Source organism: Balearica regulorum, chromosome 13, assembly GCF_011004875.1.
Source record: "Balearica regulorum gibbericeps isolate bBalReg1 chromosome 13, bBalReg1.pri, whole genome shotgun sequence".
In the NCBI taxonomy this organism is placed as follows: Eukaryota; Metazoa; Chordata; class Aves; order Gruiformes; family Gruidae; genus Balearica; species Balearica regulorum.
Genome location: NC_046196.1, coordinates 22,971,609 through 22,996,747, shown reverse-complemented (window position 1 = coordinate 22,996,747; position 25,139 = coordinate 22,971,609). Strand labels below are relative to the sequence as shown.

The 25,139-nt window shown below is 61.4% G+C and overlaps 1 protein-coding gene across 10 annotated transcripts; it reads left to right on the top strand.

Annotated features, from left to right (window-relative positions):
• The first annotated feature begins 82 nt into the window (after positions 1–82).
• Positions 83–24,793, top strand: KIFC3 (kinesin family member C3). 10 transcript variants are annotated; one of them, XM_075765398.1, is made up of 24 exons: positions 83–813; positions 9,104–9,218; positions 9,352–9,394; positions 9,554–9,606; positions 10,846–10,991; positions 12,259–12,406; positions 14,560–14,756; positions 17,087–17,152; positions 17,464–17,607; positions 17,693–17,932; positions 18,143–18,316; positions 18,450–18,597; positions 18,693–18,823; positions 18,927–19,038; positions 19,303–19,484; positions 19,575–19,679; positions 19,946–20,076; positions 20,776–20,899; positions 21,328–21,457; positions 21,569–21,798; positions 22,445–22,579; positions 22,938–23,046; positions 23,340–23,368; positions 23,571–24,793. In XM_075765398.1, the coding sequence occupies exons 1-23, from the start codon at positions 577–579 to the stop codon at positions 23,342–23,344; spliced, it is 3,105 nt and encodes a 1,034-aa protein (XP_075621513.1). In that variant the 5' UTR covers positions 83–576; the 3' UTR covers positions 23,345–23,368; positions 23,571–24,793. The 10 variants fall into 10 exon arrangements, with proteins under 10 accessions (XP_075621513.1, XP_075621512.1, XP_075621514.1 ...); XM_075765397.1 differs by lacking the exon at positions 23,340–23,368 and having other exon boundaries at positions 84–813; XM_075765400.1 differs by lacking the exons at positions 83–813; positions 23,340–23,368 and adding an exon at positions 8,199–8,294.
• The last annotated feature ends 346 nt before the right edge of the window (positions 24,794–25,139 follow it).

The following is a 25,139-nucleotide window of genomic DNA, read 5'->3' as shown; positions in this document are numbered from 1 at the left end:
CTCATTTTCTTAATGCACTGGCAGACGGGAGCAGAGGGGATGTTACTTTCTCCGTCTCCGGTCACAGACGAGGCAGAGCTGCCAGAGGTTTGCATGGACTGAGAAATTCGGCGGTGAAGGTGACGCCGGGTGCGGGAAGCCGTCCTCTGCCTCTGCTCACGGGGGAGGCTGGCAGTGAGTGGAGCATCCCGGGGGGGCCCTGCCACCCTGGCTCCGCACCAGCTGCTGGGACCGGGCACCATTACGGACCACCTTTAGAAAAGCATTTACCGGTCCTTAACAAGGGCAGAGGAGGACTGCCAGGGGGCTTCACCCAGGGACCCCTGAGATTGGGACGGATGCGACAAAGGCCCTGACGAGGAGGCAACGCTTTTTCAGTGCCGGTGTGCCAGCCGCGTGGCACCACGTGTGGAAAAGTGCGGTAAAGCATCACCCCCGGAGAGCCGCTGTCAGCATTGGCCACACCAGCACGGCCAAACCGGTCCAGCTTTCTCCCAGGGTCCCGGGGAGGTTTGTGGCAGGGGTCGGCGGGGGCCGTATCCAGAGCCCAGCGCCCTGCCCGGGCTGCGCGGGGCCATGCACGCACTGTGTGCGCTGGCAGGACTGTCAGTGCAGGGCTGGAGCAAGGCGAGCAGCAAGAGGAGCGGGATGCAGGCTGCGGAGAGCATCCCTGCCCGCAGCGAGGAGGGCGAGCACCGCGGCCTCAAGGGGTACGTCTGCCAACCCGCAGGCGCTGCGCGGAGACTGGCCGGTGGAGGAGGATGCTTCCGAAAAATGTGCCCGGGGCCGGGGTCAGCCTGGCCGGGCCCGCAGGTGAGAGCGGTGGGGTGGGGCTGGGGGCAAGCGGGCAGAGTCTGCGTCAAAAGCGAAGGCTGGGGATGAAAAAACAGCAAAATGCCTCTGGATTGGAGCAGTTTTCATGACACGTGCCCAGGTGTTTGCACACAGGCTTTGTGTTTCTTCTGCCGCTGTTTCCCAAGGGGTTAATGAAGCAGCACTTTTTGTCTGGTGGGATGAAGATGAGGAAAGCTACCCCGTAAGCCCCGGAGAGCGCCAATCCCACCTTGCCTGGGATGCTGAGCGCCTCAGCCGTGCCTTGGTCCCACCTCGTGTACCATTTCTTTCTCCATCTCATCCTTATTTTTTTCACCCAACACCTCTCTAGGATCTCCAAACAGACCTGAAGGTTTGCTTGGAAAAAAAAAAAAAAAAAAAGCAGCGAGCTGGCAGTTGTTCCCTGTCAGTGTGCACAAACCCTCCTGCCTGCTACCCCTGCCTGCGCTGCCAGATCTTCCTTACTCTCTCCTCGTTTTTCCAGTTGTGAGTGATTGCTCAAGGGATCTCCTGATGGAGAGGACCCGGGTTCACCCTTCACATCCCGCTCATCTCTAAGGCATATGCATAAAACTATGGGTGGGGGCCCAGTCCTTTTCACAAAGACAAATTAAATGTGCTCACGCAGCACCAGGCGCAAGCGGCAGAGCCGAAGCATGTGGCTGTTTAGTATTCATTGGGCGTAGACGTAAAAGTTTTCTGTTCTAAAATAGCTTTGCGCATTGCTGTGCTGTTCCGTTTTCCCTAAACCTTAGAGGGAGGATGGAATTTAACGTTTCCTTTGATTGTTTCCCCAACTTCCACCAGCTTAGTCGAGAAGCAGAAGACCCTCGTTGTGTGTAAAACCTGCTTTGAGGACAGATCCAAGCATTTTATTTGCAGTTCTCAATTTTGTAGTCTGCTGTGACAGAATGATGTCTTTGAAGCACCAGCACAGGAACAAGAAATTTTGCTTTTATTTTGAAAAGCTAGAGTTTCGGTGGTAGTTGTGCATCTATTTACTTGCCAAGTTTTAAGAGGAAAAAACAGGTTTTCCCTGTAAAATTTTGGCAGGTAGATTTATGGATGTCCTTGGTGACTCTTCCTATTAATTGAGCACAGTTTTCTTCACCATCTCAATTATCACAGAATCCCAGACTGGTTTGGGTTGGGAGGGACCTCACAGCCCATCCAGTTCCAACCCCCTGCCATGGGCAGGGACACCCTCCACTAGCCCAGGCTGCCCAAAGCCCCATCCAACCTGGCCTTGAACACTGCCAGGGAGCCAGGGGCAGCCACAACCTCTCTGGGCAACCTGTGCCAGGGCCTCAGCACCCTCACAGGGAAGAATTTCTGCCTCGCATCCCATCTCCATCTCCCCTCCTGCAGCTTCAGGCCATTCCCCTTGGCCTGTCACTCCCTGCCCTTGGCACCAGCCCCTCTCCAGCTTTCCTGGAGCCCCTTTAACAGGGACTGGAAGGGGCTCTAAGGTCTCCCTGCAGCCTTCTCTTCTCCAGGCTGAACAACCCCAACTCTCTCAGCCTGAGGTCTCCATAGCAGAGGTGCTCCAGCCCTTGCAGCATCTCTGTGGCCTCCTCTGCACTCGCTCCACCAGCTCCATGTCCTTCTTGTGCTGGGGACCCCTGAGCTGGACGCAGCACTGCAGGGGGGTCTCACCAGAGCGGAGCAGAGGGGCAGAATCCCCTCCCTCGACCTGCTGCTCACGCTGCTGGACACGCAGCCCAGGACACGGTTGGCTTTCTGGGCTGCCAGCGCACATTGCTGGGGCATGTGGAGCTTCCAATTTACATCTCAGAGGAAAAAAATGAGAATATGGTCCCAGTTGGGTCCACAATAATTAAATCACCATGAAAGACATTTCAGTAAGTTAAACTTGAAAGACCCCAGCCTTTTTCCTTGTTAAGTGGAAAGCCGTGATAGTACGGGGTGAGCTGGCACGCTCCAGCTCAGGGAAGGTGACAGCAGGGAAGGGATCACCCAGCAGTGCACAGAGTTGGTGGGAGCACCCCTGCGGCACAGGGAAACAAGGGGCTTGGATGCAAATGGTGGGCATGGCTGAGCCCATCTGGGAGCTGGCGCAGACGCTGCTGCTGGGGGGCTCCGAGCTGCGTCGCCGGTGCAAACGTAGAGAGAGCCATTATACGTAACGGGTGTTAATAATGCATGGGAGGATAACGTTTCCGTCCCGCTGGAGGAGTGTAGGTGTCACAGCTGCAGAGCGGTGGTGGTACAGCATCGCACGCGTGCTGGCACCGAGACACGGTGGGACGAGCGATGCAGCTGGACCGTGCCCGCTGAACGTTCCCAGGACATGGTAACATCTGTAGGTGGCACAGAGTGCACCGGGGACCCGGTGGCGGCAGCACCAGCGCGGTTGTACCCGTGTCGGGATGGACTCGCAGTGGGATTACGCAGCCAGCTCAATATCGAGCAGCCAAAGCCGGTTAGAGGGAAGGCTATTTAATTCAATTGGAGAATATTCCACCTCGTGTGCATATTCATCTCGTTATTGGGTGCAGCTTTCACGTTGCAGTCGGGATGCAGCTGAGCTCATCTCACGGATTACCTGCTGTCACAGTATTTTCCTTTACACGGGTGCATTACTTCACGACCACAGGGGTGTTTCCCTCTTCCCTGTAGAGGTTCTCACTGATTTACCTGTGCCCACGCCTGAACTGGCTGGGTACTGTCAGTGAGACCTGCGTTCCTCCAGCCCCCCAGCACAGCACGGCCACTTAGATCAGCCCCAAGACTCTATTCCCTAAATTATTCAGAATTACTGCTTTTACTTCATTTCTTCTCCAAAGTCAAGCACACTTTGGAGGGCACTAAAATGTATTTTTTAAAGGAGATGGCTCACATTGCTTTGGCTGTGCGGAGGAAAGCCTAACCCTGTCTTTGCACATCCTGTTACCCAGCCAGGGCAAGGGGCCCGGTGCCACCGCGGGCGCTTGGCTTCAAGGAGAAAATGAACGGCAGAAGTAGCAAAACTCTGAAAAAAAAATCCCAGTTACCCACCTGCAGCTTCTATCTTCAATTTAAAAGAATTGCAGAAAGCACCCGAGGTCCCGACTGGAAGGTCCCAAGGAAGCAAGGGGACTGACGGTGGGCTCCTGTCAGACCAGGAGCTCCAGGACCTCCTGCTTGGGATGCAGTGATCTTTCCAGTACAACCTTCATGTTTATTTGCTGGATAAAATGTCCCGGATGGAATTTAATAGGTATCAAGCTGCCCCCTTGCTGGGTCCGCTCAAACCAGCATGGGCATCCCCCAGCCGATGGGGTGTTGCGGGGCAGTTTTAGCCTCAGCTGGGACACGTCGCGCTTATTCTTAGCCTTGTTTCTAAGAAGTGTTTTATAAGCAGGAGCCCGTATTGGTTAATGCCATGAAACATTAATGACTTAGCAAGTGAGCCGCGGTCCTCCCGCAGAGCAGCTCACAGCTCCCCAGCAGCCAACGTGGCGCGGGATGAGCCCGGTGGAGCTTTGCTTAGGGAAGGCACAAGGATTAAAGCCAAACCCAAGTCGTACCTGAAGCCAGCTGAAAAATATGACAAAGAGAAAAGGTAGGTAAAAGGGAGACCTGGAAGCCTTTGGTTAGATGGCTCTGCAACGCAGGCCGAGGTAGGAAATTCGGAGGGGAGGGGGAGCCGTCTGTCTGAGGGCTGCTACATCTTGCCCTGCACTCATCTGGCTGCGTGCAGGCAGCACCAGCGGTTGCAACGTGGCTTGTAGAGTTTTTCTCTACCTGCATACAGCAGATGATTGAAAAAGATGTCACTTTTATCATTTGCTCCACGTAAAGGAGATTTGCACTGGGGGGGGCACACAGGCAGAGCTGAGCCGTGGAGCGCAGCAGCTCGCAGCCAAACCAGCCGGCTTCTCAGCTCTGGACCGGCTCCGTGCTGCCCTGGGCTGCAGCCTACCACCCCGGCAGCCCAAACCTGGCCTAACCGGCTCGTGGGCTTTGGCCAGGGGGGCTGAGTCGAGCCGCTGCAGAGCCCCCTCCGCCATCCCGAGCCGCTGCTGAGGCCAACAGCATCCCGTTGTGTCGGATTTAGGCAGCGATCCTTGCAACGCCCCTCCCCAGCTCCCCGCTCTCCACCCAGCTCAACACAACCCTATCTGAAGGATCGGAGCCTCCGGGTTGAATTAATTCAGTTGGTGAACTTTAAAATGAGTATTAAATTTCTCAGGAGCATGCTAAGACTTAATTAAAACTCCTATCTTTGTGCAAAACGGCAATGTAGGAATGCAGGGGGTTTGTTCCTGCTTTGGTAAGCATTTCGTGTCGGCTTGGCAAACTGTGCCTCAGCAATGCCGAGAAATCCCCTCACCTCCTCAAGGAGGAGCAACATTAGAATAATCAGCTGGGTTATAATTAATTGTGCTCTGGGAACACATTCTCACGATGTCTGGTGCTTCTGGTGGGAATTTTCTACAGGGAGCATCCCAATATACAAGAGGCTTCAGGTACGCCTGCATCCGTGGACTCGGTTATCTGGTTGCTCGAAGGGAGGGGGAGTTAAAATTTTGCTGGGATTTGGGGGATTTTTCAGCCGTCTATGTAGGTTAAATATAGGCTCGGGGCAGAACAAATGCCTAATGCAAAAGGCCCCGCTCAGCGCGGCGTTTCGATTGCTGGAGCTTCCCCTCATCCAAGTAAAAGGCGAATTAACCTGCCTGACTTAGTGTCGCAACAGCGATGCTTTTCGGCTACGGAAAAGGCTGGGCTAAAGCAAAGAGCTAAACCCACACCGGGGTCACCGTCCCCCGGCAGCGTGTCCCGCGGCGGGCTGGTGCTGCCGGTGCCATCCGCGCAGGGCAGCCGCACGTTGGCACTGATGGTCGTCGATATATTGAGCCTTCCCGTTACCTGCCGGGTGCTCGAAGCAGGGTGCCGCTGGCGGCAAGCCCTGCCCGTTGCTGCCTTTTCTCTGCCTGCCTGCAAAGCGGCGTTTCTAAAAATACCTTCAGTGATGTCGTCAGCCTGTGCTTGCTCAGGTCACGGAGACGTGACATCCAAGGAAAGGAACATCGCTGGGGGACCAGGCTGAGACGATCCCAGCCGGCATGGGTGAATCCCTGCGGAGAGGGGGGGTACAAGCAGGGTGTACATCCCGTCGCCTGCTCCCGCAGCCCCCCAGCGCATCCCATGGCAAGCGGGCATCCTCTGGGATTTACGGCTCTGAATGGCTAAATAGCGTTGCAGCCGAGGGAAATGGAGCTCGGCCACCAGCGTGCATCCCCCCCCCAAATAACCCCACTTCTGGATCCCTGGGGATCCTGTCCCTGGTGTGCTGGGGCTGCCGAAAATCAGTCCTGCTGTTTGGGGGGGGGGGCGGGGGGGGGTAATGCTCACAGGCGACTATTTGAATATGGCTGTTGGCACAAAACCCTTTCCTCATCTCAAATTTTGCTCCGTGCTTATTCATTAAGTTATTTTTCTAAACAGGAGAATTCACACATACGCCTGGTTAATTTAGACTTATTTGACTTACGTGCATTGCATAATTGCAATACCATTAAAAACCTGAAGCATTCAAAAGCCAGGAAATTAATGACTGGTTAAAGTAATTTACTTAAACATTTATTTTACCCTTACAGCTCATAAATGAAGCTGGTGATGATAGGGCATTACAATTGCTATCGGGAAGTAGAAAGTAACTTTACGTGTGTCAATATTATCACCAAACCAGCTGAAGGAGCCGCACAAATAATAGGATATTTATGCACAAGTGCTTAGGGCCTCTGCGGGTACATATATGAACGTGTATGTGTGTGTCTGTAGGCGCACGCACACTCATACATCCATGCTGAGGGCTCTGCGCTGGGAATGCCAATAACCCGCCGCTGAAGCGAAGGGGAGGCGTCACTTTGCAGAGGCTGGGAGGTTGTCGCTGGTTTTTTTCTGCTGCGCTGGCTGCAGGGGGAAGGCAGCCGCAGCGCAGAGGTGGAGGCAGCTGCCGGGCCGGGAGGGCATTTGCTTATCAGGGACGAGGCGCTGCGCGGGGGGCGAATGGCATGGGGACGTGGAGGTGACCCTTCCCAGCCCCCTTTCCCTGGGGCAAGTGGCTGGAGCGGCTTGTGTGCCCCCCCCCCCACCCCCCACCCCCGTGCTTGGGGCTGGCTGGTGGCAGGGGATGGGGTGGCAGGGGATGGGGTGGCGTGTCTTGAGGATGCCCAAAGGGAGGCGCTGGGATGGAAGGAGAAGGCCGAATCCTGCTCCAAACCCGGCCAGGAGTGAGCGAAAGGCTGTGACGGGGTGGTGAGGTGAAGGACCCCCGGCCCGAGAGGAGCACATCCCACTGGCGGGTAGAGCCTTCTCCTTCCCAGCCCTGCGTGTCCCAAGGGGCGGCCAGCGCTGCATCCCCGAACCTGCCCAGGACCCGCGTGCCCCACGGGTCAGCCCGACGTCAGGCGTGCGGCCGTGAGCCATCAGCATTGGGCACCCGCCACCGCTGCTGCCACCGTGGATGCCGAGTTATGTTTTGCTGTGGGAAATATCCGGTACTGCCAGTTAATTACCGTGAGCAAGCCATGAGTAACTTGTGTCACCCAAACCAGCCATTAACATAATGATTGTATGTGCAATGCAGCCAGGTAGATACAAATCACACCCTAAAAATGCGTATAAATGACATTTAAAGCAGAACTTTTCATTGCCTTTCTGACACCGGGGCCTTCGGAGAGGTCTCAGGGCGCGTCGTGCTGTTTTCTTCACGCCCATGGGTTAGAAACCGGTTGTTTTCCCGGTGACACCCAGGTCCCCAGGCCCCGGTCGGCATCGGTGCCAGCGGATTCACCGGCGTTTGGGAGCGCTGGGGACGTGGCGGGGGGCGAGGGCATGGTTTGTCCCACGGATGTGGGTCACCAGCACCACGGTCACCTGCTGGGGGGTGCTGGGTGCTCTGCCCCCCCGGCCCGCGGGGTGCTGCCTTTGATGCCGGAGGGGCAGGAGCACCGCGACGGGCCACACCGGAGGGCCGGGGGGGGGAGCACCCCGCTCCCCAGAGAGCACCGGGACGGGAAGGGGATACACCGGGGGTACCGGGGACACACCGGGACCCCCCAGGGCTCTGACGCGTGGGGGTCAGGGGAGCACGGCGGGGCCGGGACTCCCCGGGAAGGAGAGCGGGGGGGGGCTGGGGTGCACCGGGGCTGCACCGGCAGCTCCGCGGGGCCGGGCGGGACACCCCCCACACACACACGCACCCCCTTACATCCCCTTACACACACACCCCTCCCCCCTCCCATCCCCGGGCCCGCCGGGGGGGTGGGAGGGGAGCCCCGCCTCCGCCTCCGCCGCCCGTCGGGGGGTTTCCAGGGTTTCCGTGGCAACGGGAGCGGGGCGGAGCTCGGCGTTTCCGTTACCGAAGTGCCCGGGATGGGCGGGGCCGGGATGGGGCCGGGGCCGGGACCGGGGCTGGCTGCCCCGCCGCTGCCGCCGCCCCACGCCCGGTGAGTGGCCCCGCGGGGCGGACCGGGGCTCCCTTTGTCTGGGGGAGCACGGAGCTGCCGGGGCGGCGGTGAGAGCACGGCCCGCCGTTAGTCTGCAGCGGGGGGCGCCGCCGGCACCGGCATCGCGATCGCGACCGGGACCGGCGGGGCGGAGCGGGGCGTCTCCGGGCCTCTGCGCACCCGCACCGGCACCGGCACCGGGGGGCGCGGGGCGGGGTTGCGCCTCCTGCGCACCGGGACCGGGACCGGGACGTGGGACCGGGACCGCCCCGCCCGCCCGGGGCCGCCGCTTGGGAGAACAAGGGACCCCCGCGGCGGGCGGGGCGGCACCGGGGGCTCCGCGCCCCCTTCCCCCGCCGGGGCACCCCCGGTCCCGCCGCTGCGCTGCGGTGCCCGGCCGGCTGCGGGGGCTGCGGGGGGCTCCGGGGGGGCTGCCCGGCTCCGGGGGGGCTGCGGGGGGCTGCCCGGCCCGGCCCCGGTGCTGGCCTGGGCTGCCCGCCGTCCTGGAGTTGATAAATAACTAACTAACCCCCAAGCAGCTCCCACTTAGGAGGAGCCTGGAAAAGGCTCCAGGAATGAGTAAATTAATTGCAGACACGGGTTATGTCACATCCGCCGGGAGCACGGAGGGAGCCCCGGGGCTTTCGGCACCCCGGCCCCGGGAGTGAAATCGGGATTGATGCAACTCGCCGCGGGATTCGGGAGTTGGGGCGGCGTTGCCGTCGTGCTTTGCTCCAGCACGGTCCCCTGGGCTTTCGCTGCTGGAAAGCGGGGCGGGCTGAGATGTCTTTCCATGCGCTTGTCCGCAGAGGTGTCGCTGTGCTCGGGACCACCGTGCCATGATCACGTCCCGCAAAACCTGGGATCTGGGATCCGTGTCCTCTGCGAGAGCCTCCTGGAAGACGAAGGACCTTCCGCCGGACGGTGAGTCCAGCGCCTTGGCTCGTCCTTTTCCCTTGGGGCTCAGCCTGCCACGCTCACGCCCTCGCTCACGCTTGGGGAAGGAGAGGCCGGGAACAGGCCAGCCTGCATTTTTCACATTTCTTTCCGGCTGAAGCTCAGGATTTGAGAACCGGAGACTCGGAAGCAGGCATGAAGCAGTAGGCGGCTGGAGGGGTGAGCAGAGAGGGCTGCCTGCACCTTCCTCCTGGCCCTTCCGAGCGGGAAGCTTAAGGAGAAAGGTTAAAATTTAACATGTAAGAGAGAAAATGGAGTGATACGCATGGCAGGGAAGACTCAGAGCCCTTGCTTCTCCCCAGCCTCGGCTCCTTGGACGGGCTCCTTATCTCTCCCCGGTGCACAGACCCCATAGGTGAGTTTAGTCGAGGGCTTTTCTCCGCGGCGGCTGAGCTGTTGGGCGGGCGGGCGGCTGCTTGCCCCAACCTGCAGCCGCTTGTCGGGAAGCAGCCCTTCCCACCTCCCTTGCTGGTGGTGCTGGATGGGTTTCAGCAAAGCCTCCCCCTGTTTGGACTTTTTTTGCTGCTGGTTTCAGTGTTCGCCATCCCTATGTGTTGGCAGCCGTTTATCCGGGCACTGCTTCTTCCCCAGCATTCGGGTTGGCTGGTTGGCATCAAAGCCTCCAAAAATGGGGTTTTTCAGCACTTCCTCTGCCTGGTGGCTGCTGCTGCCTGCACCGGGATGGGGAACTCATCGCCTTTTATCCGGGCATTCGCCAGCGCTTTGGAAACGCTCAATTTTCACGGCACACACGAAATGTTACGGCTAATTACAGGCTGGGAAGAAGTCCAAAGCGATGGACTGACTTCATCGGGGCACATCTCCCTCCAAATGCTGCTTCTGCCTCTGGCTCAAGTGCCTCCAGATGATTTTAGGAACAAAACCTGCATTAGTGGGGTTTTATTTGTGGGTTGTTGATTTTTTTTTCCCTGCCTGATGGAGAAGCCATTTGGCTGACCGCGGTGGTGGCAGAGCTTGTGGCAGTCGGATGGGAAGGGGGCACAGTGTCCCCGAGCAGGTCCCGTTGGGACGTATGCCGCGCCAGCTGCTTGTCCCCTAGCAGAGGAGGACACAGCCATGGGAAAAAGCTCCTTGAGATGCCGTTTTCCTTCTGTGCGGCTCAGAAGGGCAGGGAACTGCTGCCCCGTTGGCTTTCGGTTTTGGCTCCATGACAAAAAAAGGAAATATTTGGGGGCAGTGGAGGGAGGTGATGCCGGCAGGGTCCGTCTGTCTGGTTTCGGTGATGCAAGGTGGCTTTGGCAGCTTTTCCAAGGTAGGATTGTGGGAAGCGGAGCGGCTTGGCGAGGGGCAGGGTGTCCCCGGTGGGTGGGTAGATCTGATCCTGCAGAGGACAGACGGATGCTACACCCCGAATTCTCATTACTAGTTGTTGGCAGCCGGTCTCCACCCCCTGAAGGGCTAATTTTTCTAATTAACATAATTAACATTTATAACAAAACTCACGCACCGTCTCTGGCGCACCGGTGTGGTGGCAGCAGCAGGGAGGAGGAGGTGGGTTTGCTAAGCGAGGCTGAAGGCTGTGTCCATCCTGGGGCCTCAGGCTGACCCGGTGATGCCTTGTGCTCTGTCTCAGGCCGCGGGCAGGACACGCTCGTCACCGGGAGCGGAGCGGACGCCTCCCCCCAGGTTCCTCTGCTGCCTGTACTGGTTCACCATAAAATCCTCAGCGTGAGCTGGCCAGACGCTGCAAACCCACGCGGGCTCTGCCTGGCTGTCCAGGTGAGGAGCGGTTTTGGGGTGGTGGGAAGGACGCCCCGTACCCTGCTGGTCCCCCCTCCCCGCAGCCAGCTTCCTCCTCGACCCCAGCGCTGCGTGCCTGGCGCAGAGCTGCTGCCCGGGCGCGGAGGGAAGAGCATCCCCGGAGAGTCAGAAGGCATCGAAAGATACCGGGGAACATCCCAGAATAACATTTTCTGGGTCACTGCTGGGTCACGTAGGCAGGAGAGCTCAAGGCAGAAGGGTGATAAGAAAATGCAGCGCCGTGAGATGGTGTTTGCCAGTGGGTGGAGGAGGAGGAGGAGGAGGAGGAAGGCTACTGCAGCTGGGGACGGTGTCAGCACCCTGTGTACTACTGGTGTTGCTGCCACCAGTTCATTCTGGGCTTCGGGCAAATAATTTAAATTCTCTGTCTTTGAAAAGAAGGAAAACACCTTCTTATCTCACACCAGCCTTGATGAATTCCCTCCAGCAAAACCCTCCCGGAGTCTGAAATGTAGAGGCGCCGCAGACACGCGGCTTCTCCAGGAGGATGCTGCCGCCGCCTCCTTCCAAATTGCTCTCAGAAATATTTGGCGTGTACCGAGCATTCGCCCCTCTCCTGGGGTGGGACGGATTTCCCCGGCATTGCTGGCCCATGGGGCGATGCCACAGGCTCTGAGATAAGATTTAAGTAAGAAAAGGCATTTTTGCACAGGGCAGGGAGCGATTCTGTAAGCTCAGCTGGTCGGCAGCTCAGCTTTCTGAAAGCATCCGTGTTGTAGTGCTTTTTACAAAAGATTTATTTTTTTTTTTCCCCTGCAAGTAAGCGATAGAGAAATTTGGGACCTTTTCTATATTCCTTTCCCTCCTTCCAGATACCTTCTCTGTTTTTTTCGGAGCTGCGCTCCATCCCACGGGGCATGGCGTTACCTGAGCCACGGCTCACCAGCGAGCACCCCCGCCTGCAGGCTGGGCTCTTTTTGGGGTTGTTTTTTTTTTTTTTAAGGCCATAAAGAGAAGAACAGTGTTCAGTATAACGGCGTGACCAAGGTGAGGGAAGGACTTGTTTATGGGGGGAACTAAAAGCAACGGGATAAGTTCGTTGCGGCGGCTTCCCGACACCGCAGTCCCTCCGAGGGAGGCTTTCCCCGCGTCCCGCTCTCCTGCCCTCTGCCACCTCCCCCCTTCTCGCTGCCCCCGGCCCGCCGGGGAAATGCCGTGTCTGCCACGATGATGTGCGTAGTCGCTGCCTCTCAGCTCTCCGTCCCGGTTCTTCTCGTGGACACAGGCCCTGCGGGAGACGGCGGGTGAGCGGTGGGAGCAGAGCCGGCTCCGGGCCCCGGCACTGGCCACGGAGGAGCCGCCGGCGTCCCCCCGCCAGCCGGCAGCTGCCGCCCCGGCGCAGGCGGCCTCCGCCATGAACCTGGAGAAAGCAGGTAGGGGGGAGGTTGGGATGCGGCGGCGGGTGCTTGGGAGGAGGGATGCGATGGGATGGGTGCCCGGTGCCTGCCAGCAGGTACCGGGGGGAGCTCTTCTCTTTTGGGGCACACGTACACGCGTGGCTGTGCTCACCGGGGCAGGGATCGGGTCTCGGTAGAGATCAACCACCAGCCAGGTGTCGGGCGACGCCAGGCAAGCGACGAATTATTTAACGGGGTGAACAGAGCAGGTGAGCACCAGCAAACCCACCGCTCGCTCTGCTCCCTCTTAGGGAAACCGCAACATTAGTGGAAACGCTTGCAGCGTGCGTGGTTGTGCTGAGGCGGGTGGATCCCCGTGGTTTCCCCTCTTTCTCTGTCAGGACCGAATTGAATTGTCCGGGGTGCTTCCCGGGAGCCGCATGGTCCCTGGCTGCGTCCCTGAGCAGCTCCCGGCACGGGGCGGTTGGTGGGAAGGGGCAGGGATGCGGGAGAAAGGGACCAACGGGGCAAAGGCATGGAAAACGGCCACCTTTCCAAACGGGTTGCAGAGCGTTTTGGAAAACAGGAGGGTTGGCGTGCCGCACCTGCCGCGCTTAGAACCCGTGTCACCAGCAGCGCGTCCGCCCGCTGGTGGGTGTGGGGCAGGTCCCAGCCAGCATCTCCTCTCCCGAGGATGCTCTCGCGGGAGGAAGGTGTTGGAGCAAGGAGGAGCGCGTTATCCGTGCGGGATCACCCCTGCGCGGCAGTTTGACTTGCAGCCAGGTGTCGTGGCTTTGAACCCGGCTCTGCCTTCAGCCCCGGCCGGGATTAGCGCGGGCGATGTGTGCGAACACGCCGTGTTTCCGCAGGAGCCCCGGCGCCTCCCGTAATCTTGTTGTATCCTTGCACGCTCCCCAAGGGGCAAGAGCTCTCGTCCTGTTAACTTTGGGAGTTTTGGGGTGGGATTTGCGTGCGTTGGGTTTAAAGGGAACGTCCCAGTCCCCTGCCTGGGCTGGGCCAAGCTTTTGGCACAGAAAGAAAGGAAAGCCGGTGCCTGCCGGCGCTGTTTCAGGGCATCCAGCCCAAGGCAGGAAGGCAAAATCCATCGATGGCTCCCGCAGACGTTGCCAGCTGAGTCCCATGGCACGCCGTCCGCAGCAGAGCCGTGGCTTGGTCCCAGCGCTTCATTCTTTGCCCGCTCCACTGGCTCTATAACTCCTTTTAAAGGTAGAAAGTCCGATTCGCAGGCAAAAAAAAAGTCTTGTTCCTTGTATTCAGGATGTTTCCCATAGAGCAGGCAGCATCTGCCCGCAGGCAACGAAACAATTCCCAGCATCACCTCCTGCCTTTCAAACCTCAGGTTTCTGGTGGCAGTGGATGAAATGCGCAGCGGGCAGGGAAGGGCGCCGGGCAGCCGGGATCCTGCCGCCGGTTCGCCTGCCGCGGTGCCTCATCCCCACGTCGGGAATGAGTCAGGCCAGCTCATTCCTTCTTGGGAACTACCAGCTCATTTAGGGATTCCTTTGGTAGGCTCTGATGTACGGCCAGGTTGGCTTCCGTCAGCACCGGTGGCTCTACTAACACGTAGAAAACGATGTTTAAGATAATACTAGGAAGGTTAGAACGCCGAACGCGCAAGGATTAGGCAATATGGCCGTTTAGGGTACCCATATAATTTTAATTTGGCTGCCATTATATTTGTGTGTAATGACGCAGTCTTTAATAACACCACCGCGTACTGGTTTTCCACCGGCACCTGCTCATTCAGAAAAAAGGCTGCTGGGATGAATCAGAGTGCCCTGGTGAAGGCGGTCGTTACCCGAGTGAGGCGACGGCATCTCGGCCGGTGCTGGGGCTGGGTCACGGCGGCGCAGGCAGGCACGCTGCGTGACGGCCTGGGATGCTCCACTGGCATCGGCGGATCCCTTCGGCTCCCGCCACTGCGCAGGGGCTCGCCTGGCCGGATCCCCGCCGTTAGCCCGGCCGGCTGTGCTTGGAACTGTGGCGCCCGGGATGCACCCCCCGGCACGTCTCCATGGGACTTCTGCGAGTCCCGCTTCCTGCCGGGCCATCTCCACCGCAGCCCCCGGGGAGTCTTCCCGTAGCCGGCACCTTCCGTAGCTGGAATCTTCCTGTTGCCCAGCGAGGGGGCTGGATCCTGACCGGCTCCGTCTTTGCTCCCGCTGCAGGAGGGAGGCTGTGTGGTGGGAAACGTGCCAGCCTGCCGGCCGCCCGGCCCTTCCCGGTGATCCAGAAGGTGATGGCCTCCATGGCGCATCTGCAGGAGGAGAAGCTGCGGCTGCAGGAGGAGCTGCTGGGGCTGCAGGAGAAGCTCGCTGCCCGGGAGAATGACGAGCTCTCCCGCTCTCTCCAGCTGCAAGGCCAGGTACGGCAGGGACAGGGGGGCACGGGGGGGGCAGGTCCGGCGGGGTCTCGAGCTTCAGGCCGTGGCTCGACTCGAGTGCCGCAGCTTGCGGTTAGCAAGGGGCACGCTTGGAAGGAGAGCGGGACCTCCGTCACGGAGCATCTTCTCTGCTCGGGTGCGTAGGGGTGATCTGGGAGCTCCTGAGCACCGGGGCTGTCCCACCGTCCCTGGCCGCACCTCGGGCTGCTCGCAGCCCCTCCCCGACTGACATTACGGCGACACCGCGACAACGCCCGGGAGGGCGCGCGGCTCCCTGGACATGACATGTCCGGGAGGGCTGCAGGGTCAGAGCCCCGCGGCGATCGTCCGTCCTGCCAGCGCAGGGCTGCCGCAGCAGGATGAGCTCGTTAGACCGACCCAGCGGATTAATGTCAGTGACTTTCAAGAGTTGGGAGGTGGAACGTGAATGTGAATGCGCAGAGCTGCGTGCCCAAGGGGAGAGCGTTTTGGCCGCTGCGGCCAGACACCCCCCCCCAACCCCATCTCCTGCGCCGGTGCAGCCGTGTCCTCGGCGCGAGGACCTGGGTCGTCCCGGGGAGATCGACATTGCGGCTCCTCGTAAAGGGATTTGCATGTGGCTGTTGTGGAAGCTGTTACAGTCAGGTTCTGCTTGTTCCACGGGTGTCAAAAAGGTGGAGGTAATTGTCCTGCATTCGGTTGGCATAGTCTGCATGACACAAGTGTGAGCGCAGGCAGGATCTGGCCCCGTGCTGGCCGGTTCGGCAGTGAGTGCGGCCGATGCCGGCCGGAGCAGAGCGCTGAGCCCAGCTTCCAAAGCTCGGGGATGGCCGGGCCACGGCTCGAGCCGGATCCGGCTGCCAAGGAATCCCTGTCACCTCCGGAGAGCAGGATGCGGCCAGAGATGCCTGAGCAGGTAGGGGATGGAGGCGCATCGGCATTTTCGGGCGCCGCTGGCACGAGGAGCGGTGGGCAAGCTCTGGCGTGCGCGTTGGCCGGCCGGGGTGGCGGCTTCCCTGTAACAAGCCGTGACTCTGTCCTCTCGGTCCCTCCCCTCTTTTAAAAATACTTTTTTAAAAAAATCTCTCCATAATCTGCCTTACTGAATACGGAAATGGGATTTTCCCACGCGAGCAGGAATCTGGTGCGCCCGGTGCATGCTCAGCCCCCCGGCTGGAGCGGAGCAGCCCCGCTGTTTTGGGGGGGGTCCCGACCCTGGCAGGGAGCAGCTGCCTCCCCCAGCTCCTGGCCGTACGTGTGCGGAGCTGCCCGCAGAACCCCCGGCCATGCCGGGCTGTGCCGTGCCGTGCCGCACAGGAGGTGCTTGCCCGCCGCGCTGCCGTCTCTGCAAGGGCGTGGCTTAATAACTTACCGTAATTAATGACAACACCGTGTCAGCACGTCTGCATTTGTTATTAATCAGCAGTTCCTAAATTATGGTCCGCGGAGGCCCGGTTGCTTAGAAAAAGCTGGTTATTGGGATGAGGCAATGCCCTGCTGCGTCCGGGCGAGGGGCTCGGCGGCTTTCTGGCGCGGGGAAACCGGGAGCTGGGCTGGGAGCTGGGGGACGGCGGTGAAGCGCGTGGCCAGGTCCGGCTCGCTCCGGGGTGAGTTTTGGGGAGGCGGCGATGCTCACCCAGCCGCCGGCGGGTTTTGGGCATGGGGCAGAGGGACAGAGCGGGCAGGCAAACCCTGTAAAAAACAGAACCCGCGAGACCGCCGGCTTTGCCGAGCGCTCGCCGCCACCGTTAATTTGAATGAGTGCGTGCGGGGTTGGGAGGCTCGCCGGTCCCTGCGCAAAATTAGGAGGATTTATGAAATCGACCCGGTTTTGCAGGGAGGGCAGCCTGGTCACCATGGGATGGGTGGTTGGGGACAATCCTCCCGTCGGACTCGGACACATGGACTTGTCGAAGAGTTCGTGCTCCCTCTTTCTCCCAACATAACTTTCCTAGAAAGAAAAATAGAGCAGGCAAAGCAAATCTGTGTCGGAAGGGCAGGACGAGGTGCTTCTGGCTCTTTAAACACAATTATGGATAGGTTTGTTTTTCTCCTTCTCCAAAGATGATGCCTTTTTTTTTTTTTTTTAATAATGGTTTCTGCTAATGCTCAACATGGACAAATTATACCCATGGTCGAACAAGGTCAAAGCAAGCCTTTCATTAACGCTCGTTTTAATCAGCTCATGTGAATCAGGCACTCAGAGCGAGGTGGAAAATTAAGGCGTAATGAAGGTGCGAGCCAGACTGGACGTCGGTGGCAGGGGTGGCACTGCAGGGTCTCCTCCGAAAGCTGCTGAGATGCCTCCTGATTAACCTTCCTGGTGTTGACAGGTCGAAACCCTGAAGGCAAAGCTCCTGGAGCAGGCGCAGGAGATCAGCCGGCTGCGCTCGGAGCTGGTGAGCTGCCGCAGGGCTTGGGCTGAGCCACGCTTGCCCCGAGGGGCGCTGGAGCGGGGGATCCCCCAGGAGGAAGGGGCACGTGGGGAGGGCGTAGGAGCACGACTGGGGGGATTGACACCTCCCCAGGGCTGCAGTCTGGGCCCTGTGAGAGAGACATGGAGGGACGAGAGTCTGTGGGATTGTCTGTCCCACGCAATGCCAGGACTGGGAGGAGAAAGCCCCTCTGGGGGCGGGGGGCTCCCCGATACAGCGGGCTGGGGGCTCCCCGGGGTGCAGCGGGCTTCCATCGCCTCCCCTCCCCTCGGCAGGGCGGCACGGACGCGGAGAAGCACCGGGACCTGCTGGCGGCCGAGAATGAGCGCTTGCGGCAGGAGATGAAGGCGTGCGAGGGGGAGCTGCGGGAGCTGCGGCGGCGGCAGCAGGCACCGTGCCGGGACTGCGCCCACCTCCAGGTGAGTCGGCAGCGGTGGTGGCGGTGGCGGCGGGGTGATGGCACCCATGGGTGACCCGGCCTCGGCCGTGCCGTTTCGGGACCAGGAGAACACCGGGCTGCAGGAGCGGGTGTCCCAGCTGCAGCAGGAGGCGGAGGAGACACGGGCCAAGCTGGCGGAGCTGGACCTGGAGGTGCAGCAGAAGACGAACCGCTTGGCCGAGGTGGAGCTGCGGCTCAAGGACTCCCTGGCCGAGAGAGCCGAGGAGGAGGAGCGGCTCAGCCGGCGGCTGCGGGACAGCCAGGAGACCATCGCCAGCCTCAAGTCGCAGCCCCAGCAGGTCAAGGTGAGCACCATGGGGCTCTCCTGGCTGGGAGCTGAGCGGGGCCCTGCGGGTGCCCTGCGAGTGCCACCCGTGCCTCTGCCCTCAGCGCGTCAACGCAGCACCGTGATTTTGTAAATTAAATCCCCGCCCCGGGCCAACACGGGCTCCGTCCTGGGCCCCTCGGGTGCTGCCTCCCCAGTACAGCCCAGCTCTGGGTGCTTTCCCCCCCAGTACATCATCAAGACGGTGGAAGTGGAGTCAGCCAAGGCGAAACAAGCCCTGTGCGAGAGCCAGTCCCGAAACCAGTACCTGCAGGAGCAGGTGGGGATGCAGAGGCAGGTGCTGAAGGAGATGGAGCAGCAGCTGCAGAACTCCCAAAAGACGGCGGCTCAGCTCCGAGCTCAGGTCCGAGTCAGAAATCACCCCGCCCGGCTCCACTGCGGTTCCTGCCTGCGCGTGGTGGTCACCAGGGGATGTGGCGCGGCAGCAGGCGGTCGCTGGCTCGGTGTTACCCACCCCCCCCCCGCTCCTCTCCCAGATCATGATGTACGAGGCCGAGCTGGAGCGAGCGCACGGCCAGATGCTCGAGGAGATGCAGGCGATGGAGGAGGAGAAGAACCGCGCCATCGAAGAGGCGTTTTCCCGCGCCCAAGTGGAGATGAAGGCAGTGCACGAAAACCTGGCGGGTGAGCAGGGGGCGGGGGGGCTCGCAGGGTTGCCCGGCTGGCGTGGGGGGGGGGGGGTCGTACCACCAGCCCCTCACTCCGCCTCGTGTCTGCAGGCGTCCGGACCAACCTGCTGACGCTGCAGCCGGCACTGCGCACCCTCACCCACGACTACAACAGCCTGAAGCGTCAGGTCCGCGACTTCCCCCTGCTCCTCCAGGAGACCCTGCGGAGCGCCAGGGCCGAGGTGAGCCCACCCGGGACCGCCGCCCCGGCTCCCTGCCCACGCGGGGTGGGGATGCTGGAGGCGGGGGTGCATCGCTGAGCCGCTGCTCTCCGTCCCCCTGCAGATCGGCCAGGCCATCGAGGAGGTCCACAGCACCAACCGGGAGCTGCTGCGCAAGTACCGGCGGGAGCTGCAGCTCCGCAAGAAGTGTCACAACGAGCTGGTGCGGCTGAAAGGTGCGCGGGGCGGGGGGGGAGAGGGACCCATCGTGGGAGAGCGGGTCCCTAGGGGGGCAGGAGGGATGGGGGAGCATCACCCCGCTGCACCCCATCACCATGGCGTGGGTGCTCCGTGCCCCCCCCCAGAGATGCTCAGGCGGGAGATGGGACGCGTTGGTCAGCAGCGGGGTGTGGCGCTCAGCCCGTCCCGTGTTTGACAGCGACCGGGGGGTGGTGGCGGGATGCGCCGGGGCTGACGCTGTCTCTGCATCCTCCTCCAAGGAAATATCCGTGTTTTTGGGCGAGTCCGCCCCATCACAAAGGAGGACGGTGAGGGTCCAGAGGCGGCCAACGCGGTGACCTTCGACACCGACGATGACGCTGTCCTGCACCTCCTGCACAAGGGGAAGCAGGTGTCCTTCGAGCTGGATAAGGTCTTCCCCCCACAAGCGTCCCAGGAGGAGGTGGGTGCTGCCGTCCCACGGGCATGGAGACGCTGCTGGCGCGAGGGGAGGTGCGGCCATCTTCTCCTGACGCTCCCTGGTTCCCCCCAGGTGTTTCAGGAGGTTCAAGCCCTGGTCACCTCCTGCATCGATGGCTACAACGTCTGCATCTTTGCCTACGGGCAGACGGGGGCAGGAAAAACCTACACGATGGAGGTGAATTTGCCTGGCTTTGCTTCCCTCTTCTTCCTCGGCTTCTTGTTCCATGGTGCCCGGTCTTGGCGTCCTCCCCTAACCAGGCTGGTGGCCAGCTCAGCCCTGGGGTGCACCAGCGATGGTCACTGCTGCTGCCGCCAAGGGGTTTGTGCAGCCCTCTGCAACACCCCCCCATGGCTTTGCTCCTGCTCAGAAAAAAAAAAAAAAGCAGAATAAAATGCAAGAGAGTGTTTCCCCCCGCCCCATTTCTCACCCCGATCCATCAGGGAACGGCAGCAAACCCAGGGATCAACCAGCGGGCCCTGCAGCTCCTCTTCTCCGAGGTGCGGGGCAAGGCGGCAGACTGGGACTACGCCATCAGCGTCAGCGCCGCCGAGATTTACAATGAGGCGCTCAGGTACGGCGAAGGGTTGGGGTGTGGGGGGGGAAGCTTTCTGGTGGGGCGAGCAGAGCTGCTGGGGAGCCGGCGTTGGTGGCCGTCGCCCCCCCCCCCCCGCTCCCCTCCCCGTCTCACCAGCCCTGCCGTGGCTGCACACCCCGTTCCCAGGGCCTTGGGTGCTGGATTTGGCCGGGCAAGGATTTATTTGGAAATTTTTTTTTTTTGGTGCATGCCAGCCTTTCAAAGCACTCTCTCCTGAGCTGCGTTACTTAGACGGGCCCTGCCATCGCACCCGCTCCCCCAGCCCTGATGCAGCGGCCGGGGCATCCCCCTCTCCTCCCTGCCCCTGCCCCCCTGGACGTTATATTTAGAAATTACTAACTGGGAGCCGGGAGCATGAGAAATATTTTCCTCTCCTGCCCAGCTGCAGGCAGGACAAGTCAGGAGGAGGCTGGGGGCGCATCCGTGTGGGTAATGGGGACCAGGAATAGCAGTAAGGGGCAGGGACGGGAGCATGGTCCGAGTCGGGTGGGAGCAGGCACACGGGGAGCCGGAAAGCCAGGGTCTGCGCATGGGGTGCGCAGCATCCCTGGGAGGAGACGGCTGCTCCGGCAGCCTGGGCACACAGCGGCGGGGGTGCCGTGCCGTGCCGTGCCGGCGGGCAGCCGGTGCCCATCACCCCCGGGTGGGGATGGTGATGGGTCCCCCTTTGCCCAGGGACTTGCTGGGGAAGGAGCCGCAGGAGAAGCTGGAGATCAAGCTGTGCCCCGACGGCAGTGGGCAGCTCTACGTGCCCGGGCTGACCGAGTTCAGGGTGCAGAGCGTGGAGGACATCAACAAGGTGCGGGGAGATGGGGGGCGGCGGGAGCAGGAGGGGGGCGCTGGGGCTGCGATGAATTGGGGGCGGGGGGGGTGTCTGCTGCGTGACCCCTGGAGTCAGAGGATTGCTGAAGCACCCGGGAGCGACACGGACCAAAATAGGTCGCCGGGTGCGATGTGACGGTCACTGTCCCACAGAATGAGCCACAGGGAGTTAAAAATAAAAGCGTGGGGCCCGGGTGGCTCCGGGGGATTAGTGGGATGCCGGCTGTCACCACGGTGCCCGGCCTGTCACCCTCTGCCTTTGGCGTGTCACCCAGGCTGAGACCTGACCGCAGTCATCACCCTGATGGGGGGCTGCCACTCCGGTGATATCCCAGGGTGTCACAGGGGGTGTGGTGGGTTTGGGGCACGCTCGCCTCACCCCCCACCTCCCCGGGCTCCCCTCAGGTCTTCGAGTTCGGCCACGTCAACCGGGCGACGGAGTGCACCAACCTGAACGAGCACAGCTCCCGCTCCCACGCCCTCCTCATCGTCACTGTCCGCGGCCTCGACCGCAGCACGGGGCTCCGCACCACAGGTGGGTGCATGTGGCAAGCCCCTCTCCAGGGCGTCTGGGCCGCGGCATCCCCAGGGTGCGTGGGGCCGGGCACTGACACCAGCCGGGGGGGGTTTGGCTGTGTGTCCCCAGGGAAGCTGAACCTGGTGGACCTGGCGGGATCGGAGCGGGTCGGGCGGTCAGGCGCGGAGGGCAGCCGGCTCCGTGAGGCGCAGCACATCAACAAGTCCCTCTCGGCACTGGGCGACGTCATTTACGCCCTGCGCTCCCGACAGGGCCACGTGCCCTTCCGCAACTCCAAGCTGACCTACCTGCTGCAGGACTCGCTCAGTGGCGACAGCAAGACCCTCATGATGGTGCAGGTGGGGGCCGGGTACGCGAAACCCGTCAGTGCGGTCGGTGCGGTTTTGGGGCTGGGTTTGGTCCCTGCTCGCCCCGGTGCTGGCGCAGGCGGGAGGGGTGCTGGAGGCAGGAGTCGGGCTGGGACCGGGGCACTGGGCATGCACGTGGGGACATTGCCTGGTCTGCAACCGCGGCACCAGGGACAGCTCTGTCCCCATCTCCACGCCCCAGATGAGGACGAGGGATGGGGAATGAATTCGGGGGTCCCTGATCCTGTCTTCCCTGCCTGCACGTGGATGCTATCCCCATGGGCATGGTTTCCTCGCATGGTGGCATCTCCCCATCCCCTCTCGTGCTGGGAGGATGTTAATGCTCTGGCAGCTGCTCCATCCCTGCCCTGTGACACCCCCCCCACACCCCCCTGGCTGCCTGCACCCCCCCGAGCCCCCTCGGGGGTGCCTGAGCCCCTGCCACCTGCTGCGGCTTTTCCCAGCTGGCTGGGCCGCTGGCCCGGCTGTGGATGGCCGGGGCTGTCCCAGGAGCAGTGGGTTAATAATAGCATCTCGCCAGCCTGGCACCGGCGCGTTTGCCGGGGCGGGGGGGGGAGCCTGGGGGGGTGCAGGCAGCCGGCAGGGTGACTTTCTGCCTGCTCCTGCCTGACCGCAGGTCTCCCCCGCCGAGAAAAACACCAGCGAGACGCTGTGCTCCCTGAAGTTTGCCGAGAGGGTTCGCTCCGTGGAGCTGGGTCCCGTCTCCCGCAAGGCTGAGCTGGCGTCCTGGCCCAGCCAGGAGCAGCTGGAGGTAACCGAGGGGCCACCGGGCCCCTTCCTCTTCCCCCTCAGCCCAGGGGGTTCCCCCTGTTGTGCCCCCGTGCATGGTCCCCAGGGCTGTTGGCTGTCGGGTGTCCCTCCCTGGAGCTGCCTCCGTTGGGGAGCGTCTGTCTCCCGTGGGACGCAGGCTGTCCCCGAGCAGCAGCACCCAGCCGCTGCTGACACCTTGGCCGGTCCAAGCCCTGTTTTGCAGCAGCCCCACGGTACCCCCAGCGCGTATTTGGGCATCGCGACCCAGGCGGGCATGGTCTGCCCGCCAGCGCATCCCCGGTCCTTCCCTCTGGGGACTGGCATGGGCTGACCCCGGGCCGTGCCCCGTCTCCTCCCAGGGTGACTCTCCGGGGACCGCAGCACCCCCCGGCCGGGGCCACGCGTCCCCCAGCCCAGGGCAGCTCTCCGGCCGCGCCGCCTCCATCCGCAGGAAGCTCCAGACCTCAGGTGGGTGGTGGGGCATGGCGGCCCCGCTCCTCGCCCCGGGTGCCCAGCCGGGGTCTCTCTGTCAGAGGCGGCTCCTGCCGCCAGCCTCGGCCCTGGCGCTCTGCGGGAGAGCTACCTGATTTGTAATCAGCTCATTAACTAATGGCTAACTGGCCATCGGGAGCCTGGTTAGCACTTCCCCAAGAGCGCCCTGGTGTGAAGCTGCTGCCGGCGGCTCAGGATGGGCAGGGGGAGCGATGCTGCCGGGCAGGGGCAGTGCCCCCGGGCTGAACCTCTCTCCCTTTCGATTTCAGCCTGAATTAGGGGCAGCCAGGGCTGCCAGGTGAGTGCCTGCGGCCGGGGGCCGGTGGAGGGCTCTGCTTCCGCCCCGCTTCCCGGGCAGGGGTGCCGGGCTCTGCCGCTCATGGGGCTGCTCGTGGGGATGCACGTGGTACCAGCTGCACACTGAACTGCCACCGGACGGGGCTGGGGCAGTGACGGCCATGCCTCTGCCTGCTGTGACCCACGTGTGTCTCCCCCCCCAGGGAAGCTGAGGCCGGTCCCCGTGTGACGGGTGCCAGCGCCGGCACCAAACCCGCTGTAGGACCCGGCCCCTCGCGGTGCTACAGAGAGTCGGGTGCTGGAAGACACGAAGGCTTCGGTGCCGTTCCCTCGCCCACCGGGACCCGCAACCAGGGGGTGACGAGACCTCTGACCACGAGCAGCAGGGAGCTGGGGTCTCCCATCAGCTGGACCCCCATCTCGGGGTGGGGGAGAATGGTGCTGGGCAGAGATCTGCCCCCTTGGACGTTCAGCTCTGTGACTTTTTATTTTTGCTGGACAGATGTTTTTAGCCAGCGCGGGGAGCTGCTGGGTGCTCCCTCCATCTCTCCAGCTTTGTTTTTACAACAGTAGAGGTTTCTGGCTAGGGGGGGTGGAGGGGGCTTGGAGCCAGGTGAGCCCCCAGCCACATCTCTGCTCCCCCCCCCCGGGGCCAGCCTGGCCACAACTCCCCCAAAACTGCGCCCAGGTACCTGCCCGATGTCTTTTGGAGCAGCCCTTCCTCCATCGTAAGCCAGAAAAAAAAAAAAAACCACCAAAGTCCCAGCAGCTCCTTTCCCCATAGGTTTCTCAAGCCCTGTTGTTGCATGAAGGCACCGCGGTGCTGTGCATGAGCCGAGCTGCCGTTCATCGTGGTGCTGGTGCTGCCAGGGCCCCGCACCGACCACCCCGGCACGGAGGGAGAGCCGCGGCGGGGCTGCCCGTGTTACACAGCACCAGGGTGGGTTTAGCAGTCTCGAATGAAGCTATTGTAAAGTTACTTACCAGTTGTCTTGTCAAGAGAGATCACAGTGTGGTCGAGATGAAAGTGTTTGTAATATTTATACTGTTTACATGGTCTTGGAATGGAAAACAAGTGGGAAACAAACAAACAAAATCCTCCAGCCCAAAAGCCCGTTGGCTTAAGCGTGGGGATAACGGCTGGGAGGAGATGGCACTGCCCCCCCCGCCGCACTGAGCACCCACCCGTGGGGATGCCTGCTCCTGCTGCAGGTAACCAGCTGGGTGCACTGACGGCTCCTTCCCACCGCAGCCCTCTCCTCATTCTTCCACAGCATATTCTAGTTAAAAAAATTTAAAAAAAAAAAAAAAAAGTAAAATAAATTTAGCTTTTTGTAAGATTAGATGTTTCTATGTATTTTAATAATTAAAAAAAAAAAATCCTGTTTTGTAACAAAACTTATTTTAAATAAACTGTTAAAGCCCCTCCTCCTGCACTGCTGTCATTTCCCTGCAGCGAGTTTGAGCCGCGCTCGGGGTGGGTGCTCCCGTTCTCCCTCCCTCCCGCACAGCATCTCCCCCGGCTGGAAAACCCAACTCAACCCCCCCCCCCCCCCTTGCAGCTGCCTCTGCGCCAGCCCCCCCCCCCCCCCCAAGTGCAGCCTTTGGGCTCCCCTACGGAGCGGGAGCTGGAGCTGTTAAACCCGAAGCAAGGGCCCGCGCTGCAGCACCTGGCTCCAGCTCCTGCTGCTCTGGGCGCTGCTGGGGCCGTTGGAGCCTTTTCACCCCGGTCAGGTCCCAGCACGGGGTTATTGCCCGAGAGCCCCCACGCG